We start from the raw sequence: 8,743 nt of genomic DNA, 5'->3' as shown, positions 1-8,743 counted from the left end.
TTTCTATGTATCAATTTGTTTTTATTATGCATCATTACTTGTTGTGTAGTGTGATTTGGTGTTTTTATTTAGTATAATTTTCTTTTTCATTTTGCAGTCAATCAAATATGTTATAAAAAAGGTACCAACACATGCCATAAGGTTTGGTGTCCCTTTTAACACAAATTTTTTGGAGGAGTTCCACAAGTCTATAGGGGATGATGTAATTGAACTGTTTAGAGCTACAATTTTTGGACCCTATTTAGACATTCTTAAATGTAATTTTCAGGGTCAAATAAGTAAATGTTTGTTGTTGTTAGAATTGGAACAAGACAACTCAAAGGTGTTGCATATTAGGCATGCAAACCCCAAATTTGGTATAAAAGAATTTGCAATAATAATTGGTCTTAAATGTAAAGGTAATACCAAAACCTTTGAATACTCAGAATCAACTCCTTGTAGGCTATTCCAAAAATATTTTTCTGGTGCAGTTAAAAGTGTAAGCAAGAATCATCTAGTCCAACGATTTCTGATGGGCAACTGGGAGAATAATCAGGATGCACTTCTGATGGCTATCATGTACTTTCTCCATACATTCATTTTGGCTCAAACTGGTGATTCTTCAATATCTGTTAACGAATTCTTAATGGTTGAAGATGGTAGATATCAAGTATATCCTTGGGGACAAATTGCATTCACAAAGCTCATGGATTCACTCCGACAGGATTTCAATCTTAGCAAACAGTTGTATCGGTTATATGGAATGCCTTATGCACTTAACGTATGGACATATGAATTTGCATCCCAATTAAATCCTGAAATTGCTATCAAAGAATGGAATGTCATCCCTAGCATTTGCAATTGGAGGGTTGTGGCTTTAAAGCCAAAGTTTGAAATGCTTATGACTGGCATTTTTCAAGAGGTAACATTGAATCCCATTTTATATTACATTTCATACATAATTAAGTATATAGTTGTAAGGTTGCAAGTTTGTCTTTTTAAAATCATTTTTTTCTGTGTTCGGATACATAATTTTATCTCTTAATATTTAAAAAAAATTATTTTTCCAGATTGCATCTTCAAACATTGTGCCAACACCGGAGGAACTTGCAGCTTTTGATTTACCTGAAGATGAACATGATCCTCCTTCTTCACCCACCACAACATCTGTCAATCCCAAGATAGTTCAACCGAATGACATTGCTGATTTCAATGATTTCTCCACAAGACCTCCCGAACAGTTGTTAAGGAGAACATCTAAAGTGTCTGATACATCATCTGCACCACCACCAAAATGAAGAAAGAAAGTGGATACACCTAAAACAAAGGTGTCAGAACCCAGTCAGCCAGATCAGTCCAATGTGTCATTACATCAACCATTTTCTATCTCAAATGGTCCTCCGACACCGGATGCTAATGTACACGGTTCTGCAGATTCTCAAAAAGTCAACTATGTAATTCCAGATATTGAAGAACTGAAAGATCATTTGAAGAATTACGTAAGTAATTATTTCAATTTTATTATTTTTTCTTTATATTGACTCTAATTGTAGTTATTTTTTTTTATAATTTTTTGATAGGTTGACAAGTAATTTGAGGAACTTGTAATCTTGATAAAGGAAAATCACTCACAGTTGATACTATCTCGACACAAGGAAAACGACAATGTCGATCCTCAATCAAGCAATAAACAACCATCTTCACATATACGGACTGATCTTGCTGATGCAGTTGGTGTAGCTGATTTTGAGGTTGGTGTATCTGTTAATGAGGGTGGACATCAAGTTCATGTCAATGTAGAGGTTGTATCCGATACATTGTTTGTAATTGTCATTATACCTCATACATTAAGTATGGATTAAGAATCATAATCATATGTATCAGCACATATAGATCATATATATAGTTATGGTGATTCACCGAATCTTCTATCTCATTAATCAGTTATATATTTCAACTTTATATTCATCACTTATGATAAATAATGTTTCAGTAACAATTATGTTAACACCTTTTTTATTATTAAAAATTCAAATATAGATTGATCATACTATCAGTAACCAACAACAAATGAAGCGTGTTTCAGAGCTCCAGCCTACATATGAAAGTACTCATGCTGATATTGAAGCAAATGATCCTAAGAAGATATCGGTATGATCAAAACTTTAAACATTACAATTTTCTTTGATACATTATCCTCTTATATATATATATATATATATATCATACATAATTAGTATAATCGATAACTGATACATACAACATGCTTATATTCAGGATGATGAAGCACATCAAGCCCCACAAGTTTTAAATGAAGAAAACATGGATGAAGATGGTGCTGACACAGTTCAACACAATATTAGTCATTTTAACCCTTTTAGAATAACAGTTGATACATCGGTATATTTATCAATTATGCATCATGACACTAATATTCATTATATGCAATGACACTAAACAAAATAATAATATCTTATTATACAGGATTCTTCCACATCAACAACAATATCGCCCTCAACTCAAGCAGCAATAGATGCACTTATATCCGATCTAGGAAAAGTTCCTATTCCTGCTAAACCATTGTGTGTTTACAATCCACAGGATTTAACTGGCAGTCATGATTTGTTGTCTGATAGTCAATTACCCATTGATATTCCAACCACCGAGATTGTTGTTAGAAGTCATTCAAAGACTCATGCGCCTAGAAACATGATGCCTTCAAGAATTATTCAATCTCCATACGTGACTTCTTTTGGGTCAAGTGATAAGGGAAAACAGAAATTGGATGACGATGTTCGTCTGTATTTTCCATTTGAAGGATGTGGGATTACATATCAACCTTCGTCTAAACTAATTGATGAGTATATGCAGTGGTTAACCAAGGTGCCTCAAAAATCATGCCAATAAGTAAGTTTTATACATATGTTTTGTAAATATTTGGATTAACTTATTTTGATGTAACCAATTGATAATGCAAATATTATCACAGGAAACCATCGAAGGATAAATACAGATCAAAAGCCTTTTCTTTTGAATTTGAGACGATGGATTTTGTTGTTGCATTTCCGATTAACAAGAACTGGTTCTATGCTATGTCACAGCCAAACAAATGTTGGACTGATCAGGTAAAGTTCTTAATGAAACAATTTAAGCATGTATCAGATACATTGATATAGAACAACATGCTACAAAAAATCATCCCGGATACAATCAAATAAACTATCAAATTAGTATTTTGTTTAGATTATCATTTAATGTATCAATTCTATCATAGACCTTTTTTACAAGTTTCTAATTTCGTTTATCATGTTTTTTATAGCACATCGATGTTGTTTTTTACTATCTCCATAAAAAATCCAAACTCCGCAGCATGAATCAATACAGATTCACAACAGCCAACTGCTTGTTCATCTCACACATCAAAAATACCTATGAAAGGTATTACCTGGCTAATGATGATGATCTTTTTAGTACCCAAGAACACATTGATCGAGCTTCAGCTGTATCTATATATGAGAGGTCAATCACAAACATCATCAAAGGTTTTGAAATCCAGTTGCTTTACCATGGCATCTTGTAGACGATGTTTACATCCCAGTTAGTTGCGGTGGACAATTTCATTGGGTGCTGGCTGTTGCTGAACTGAAAAACAGAGATAAGGGTGTATGACTCTTCATTAGGCTCAAGGAAAAAAAGGATTTCGCACGAGATAAAAATGTTGTCTAAAATGCTTCCTTCTTACCTCATGGATAGTGGATTCTTTGAAAAAACTGAGCGAACAAACTTTGTTGATTATGATGCGTACAAGGACAATAATTCTGGTTCACTTTTGGAGGCACAAGTTCCTTTCATGGTTGAATTTGTCCAAGACATTATGCAACAAAAGAGTGACAGCTTGTAAGTATTGTGCTTTTATTGTCTTTGAATCATGTATGATTTACGTTTATAACTGATATTTTGCATTTTTGTAGAGACTGTGGGTTATATGTTGCTGCATTTGCGGAGTATCTAAACGACCAAATCGAAACATCATTAGTTGATTTTCTTCCTGAATACCTATGCAAAAGATATGGAGCATTGTTGTGGAGTTATGACAGCGAGAAGGCTAAGAGTGCATACGTTAGTGAGAATGATGATCCACCAAAACCTAAGAGTGTAGTCACACAACCACAAGAAGAAAATTTGGTTCACGTAGTGTAGTAATTAAGTATCTATGCATAGACAATGTTTTTTTTTATCCCTTTTGACAATTTTACTTATGTTTTAGTCTGGTTTGATACTGTATGGACCAACATACTTTGCTTATAAAAAGTTAAATTTCAGACACATTATTGCATTACATAAAGAAAAAGTGCAGTATATAACATATATAGTAGCTGATACATGTTTTCATTGTTGTTATGTATCTTCTAAGTAATCAGATATAATAACATATTACTAACAAATAGATTTTTGAAACTTTAATGTATATGATTCATTATTTATAATTAATATTATACGTGCAACATAATATATATAGTATATGATACACGATTCATAACTATTGTGTTAAATAAACTGTTTACAAACTTAATTGTTTAATGTATGTATCATAATATATATAGTATATGATACACGTTTAATAGCTTATTGCTAACATATAGGTTTGTATGTTTTAATGTAAATGATACAGTAACCAATTAATATATATGATACAACAAACGTTATATAATTTGATGTAGAAATTTACATTACTGAAATTATTTATTATTTAATGCATATGATACATTAGCTTATACGTTAACCAACATTTTATTTATAATTGCACCTTAAAATTTATTTATCAGAATTAACATTGATACACAAATCATAACAAACTATTTTTTTGAACAACAATACTTATTAATAATAACAAATATGAACAATACAATTTAATTATTTTTGAACAACAATACTGATTAATAACATTGATAACTGTTTACGTGAAAAATTGTTCAACAAAAACATTAATGTCATATAAACATTATGATGGTTTCACTTTTCTTTTGGAAAGAAAGTACAAGTTCTTCTGTTGTGACCTTCTTGTCCACATTGTCCACAACAATTTGTGTTCACTGTAATCTTTTCATCTACATTCCTTTTTCTTCTTTTTCTTGGTCGTCCAGCTAATCGTCTGTATTTAGGTGGATACACAGTTTCAGCTATAACATCCTCAGGAGCTGACCAATCTTCCTTATCTGGCATTGGAACCATTGAAATCTCATATGTTTTTGCTAATGCATCAGGCTTGTAGTAATCAGAGCAATATAGATGCATATCTTTAACATTCTTTTCCTTTAAAACAACGATTGCATGTGCGCAAGGTATCTCATCTAGTTGAAATCTTCCACAAGAACATACTTTCCGCTCAAGACAAACAATGTATCTTTTTCCAGCTTCATAAACCGAGAAAATAAATTCAGATGATGGAACAACCTGCGTACATTAAAAAAGTCACCTATAAAATTATTTCAAAGAAATCATGTTCAAACAGCAGAATAATACACCGAATTATATACATAGAATATAAAATAATGTATCATGACACATACCTCCATCTTCGAACTTTTAGACGCGTTTATAATCAATACCTTCTCAAATCTTCTCCCCAATGTGTCCTTTGTATAAGAGGCTATTTCTCTGTTTTTGTAATGCCAAGAACCAAATAGAATTCTAACTTCTTCCAAGAATTCTAATATAGACAATTGTCGTGCTTCAACAAGACAACTATTAATACATTCCGCAATGTTCGAAGTCATCATTCTACCTCTATTTACTATTGAATGAACTCTCGACCACTTCTCATACCTTGCATCCTCAAGGTGCTCCTTAACCCTGTGATTAACTTTATCAACCTTAGCCATCAATTTATCAAAATCCTCCTTTCTGTATGCCTTGGCCATAGAGTAAAATAGATTACTTAGGGTGTTTCTACTCATTTTGAAGTTTCCACAGACATTCTTCGAAAGATGCCATATGCATGCATAATGAGGTATATTTGGGAACACAATCCTTACACTCTTCATAATACTCTCATTCCTATCTGATACAACACATATTTCGTTGCGCTCGCCAAATGCATTTTTGAATTGTTCGAAGAACCATATCCATGAACAGTCATTTTCAGTGTCCACAACACCATATGCCAATGGAAATATGCAACATAATTACAGAGCAACACATATTATTTCATTTGATACATAATATTTACAAACACCTCACAACTACAAAATATACATACTTGCCTCATCAAGTGTGCTTGCTGATATAAATGTCCCTTTGTAAGCTCTGCCCAGATGTGCACCATCGACAACAACTATTGGTCTGTAGTAATCGAACCCCCCAATCAATGGTCTTAAGGCTACGAACAGATACATAAATTCATCTTCCTCAGTCTTCTGCATCGTTATTTAAGAATTTGGATAAACAGTATTTAGCATGTATATGTATCTCGGCATCTGTCTATATCCAGCCGATGATTTACCCCTTATCATTTTTAGTGCACGTTCTTTAGCACGCCATGCCTACTGGTAAGATATTTGAACCCCATAGAATTCTCTAATATCAACAATTATATTTTTCGGAGTATGAATTCTTTTATGGTTGACCAATTTGGGAGCAGTCACACCACTTACAAACCCGACTGTTGCTTGGACTTTGGTTAGTACCCTATCCCGCATTGGATACGTATGTTCACTATTGAAGTATCTAACTTTGAAAACATCAGATTTTTTTCTGCANAACTTTGAAAACATTAGATTTTTTTCTGCAGGAAGCCTTCATAGTCTAGCCACATTCATCCTAAAAGCATACCAACACATAACTGTACAATTTTTTTCATCATATTAATACATATAGCAGTTACATGTTATAATATATAAAACACTAAAGTTCAAAGTAACCAAAGAATGATGTATTTTTTGTATCAGATTTAGAAAATAATAATTTATCCACGTATCACAATTTTTTTGAATATATCGGCTACATGATTATTTATTGTTTCAACAGTATTAACTCAATGTATAAATAATATTAACGACCAACACAATTATTTTTTATCAGATTCAAAAAATAAATAAATAATGAATCATGTATCACAAAATGACGGAATGTATCGGCAACATGATTTTTGCGATTAAATTATTTAATGTTTACATAGTCTAATCTGAACGTATCAACAATATTAACTTAATGTATCAACAAATAATGTATCATTATCAATCTACCACAAATCATATTCAACGAACTAAGCAAAAAATCAAAATCAATGACTTTCTATTTAATAATGTATCATACATTAAAACAAAATAATGGTATCACCATTTATAGATCTAACGAATCCAACCACAGTTCTTCACAAAACAAATCAAATACTCGCATACCTTTGTCTATCAGATCTCTTTACTTTGCAATTGAAGTTGTTCTTTATCTTATATTTCAACATTACATCTACGAGTGTTGCTTTATCCTTATATAACTGACCTGTCTTCACCTCTATACTATTTGAATCAATTATGTAATTTGTAACTTCCAATTCTAGAATATAATACGAATCACAAATTCTTGATTCAACCACCGCAAGAGCTTCTGTATCCTGTGTTGTGCCTTCTACACACATAATTTCTCCGCATGTTCCATCAAAGTTATGTACATCACCGCCAATCTATTCATTTGTGTCAATGCATAATGGATACATTGCAAATCTTGGCTCACTTTTTTTCACTTCTAAATAAAGTTTAACACCCATATCGTTCTTAATTTTCATCGGACACGAGTTACCTTCTACGATGTAACTAATTTCAATGTTTTTCCTTGATACATCGATATCCAGCTCGGCTGAAATTGCTGCTTTGAGATTAAAAAATGAAATTGATTGTCCAACAACGATTCTGTCACTTTTGTAACTTTCATATTTCACTTTGCTGACCCATATTCCTGAATGCCTCAGTAAAATTGATATATTCATCTTGTATCAGCAAAAAATCAGAGTTTTATTCGTATTTCTAGCTTTTCTAAATCGATGGATGTTCACAAATTGTTCTTCAATGTAGAAGATATAATTTTGAAATTTGAATTTTTGTAATGTCTGAGTAGATTACTTATAAAGATAAGAAATGTTTAGGATCAGTTAGGTGTAAATTAAGCTAATTAAATTAACATAATTAATTATTACATTTTTTTTCTTTTTTAGCGCTACATTAAGTTATTTAGCGTGTATCAGTGACAATGTATCAGCACGGTAGCTATGTATCATTCGCCTACCTTTTTAAGGGATTTTTTGTAAAATGTAAATTAGTTGGGAAAGGATGTAATTTATATCCTACACTATGAGATTCCTTTAATTTTTACTTTATTTAATACCCTAAACTTTTAAAATAAGTTAGTAGGGCTTAATATTTTAGTCCACAATTTGAGAAAGAGAAAAAGAGAGGTAGAAACTCACCTATACGGACGAAAGCAAAAAGAGAAGTTCGTGAAGAACTTATGCGACCTACAACGAGTATTTAGGTAAGAACAAAATCTATCAAATTAATATTCTATCCTTGTACAAATATACTCCCTCTGTCCCTAATTACTTGTCCACTTTTCCTTTTATAGTTATCCCTAATTACTTGTTCATTTTGACAAATCAAGAAATGATAAAATAATTTTACTTATTATACCCTCAATTAATTACTTTTTGAAAAACATAGAATTTCTTAAAAATCTTAAATTTGTAATCCATCCGCTTCATAATTAATATGGG

At 31.7% G+C, this 8,743-nt stretch overlaps 1 protein-coding gene and 2 pseudogenes across 1 annotated transcript; 1 reads left to right on the top strand and 2 right to left on the bottom strand.

Annotated features, from left to right (window-relative positions):
• The first annotated feature begins 217 nt into the window (after positions 1–217).
• Positions 218–4,179, top strand: LOC125851222 (uncharacterized; annotated as a pseudogene).
• Positions 4,180–4,992: 813 nt separating this feature from the next.
• On the bottom strand, positions 4,993–6,401 carry LOC125851221 (uncharacterized). Its single transcript, XM_049530994.1, has 3 exons — positions 6,239–6,401; positions 5,517–6,130; positions 4,993–5,433 (listed from the first exon to the last, which is right to left on the bottom strand). Exons 1-3 carry the CDS (start codon positions 6,399–6,401, stop codon positions 4,993–4,995), a joined length of 1,218 nt encoding a protein of 405 aa, XP_049386951.1.
• A 120-nt stretch (positions 6,402–6,521) lies between these two features.
• Positions 6,522–7,963, bottom strand: LOC125851219 (uncharacterized; annotated as a pseudogene).
• Positions 7,964–8,743: the final 780 nt, after the last annotated feature.

This window comes from Solanum stenotomum, unplaced genomic scaffold (genome assembly GCF_019186545.1).
Source record: "Solanum stenotomum isolate F172 unplaced genomic scaffold, ASM1918654v1 scaffold23530, whole genome shotgun sequence".
In the NCBI taxonomy this organism is placed as follows: domain Eukaryota; kingdom Viridiplantae; phylum Streptophyta; class Magnoliopsida; order Solanales; family Solanaceae; genus Solanum; species Solanum stenotomum.
This window is presented reverse-complemented; position numbering and strand designations above follow the sequence as displayed.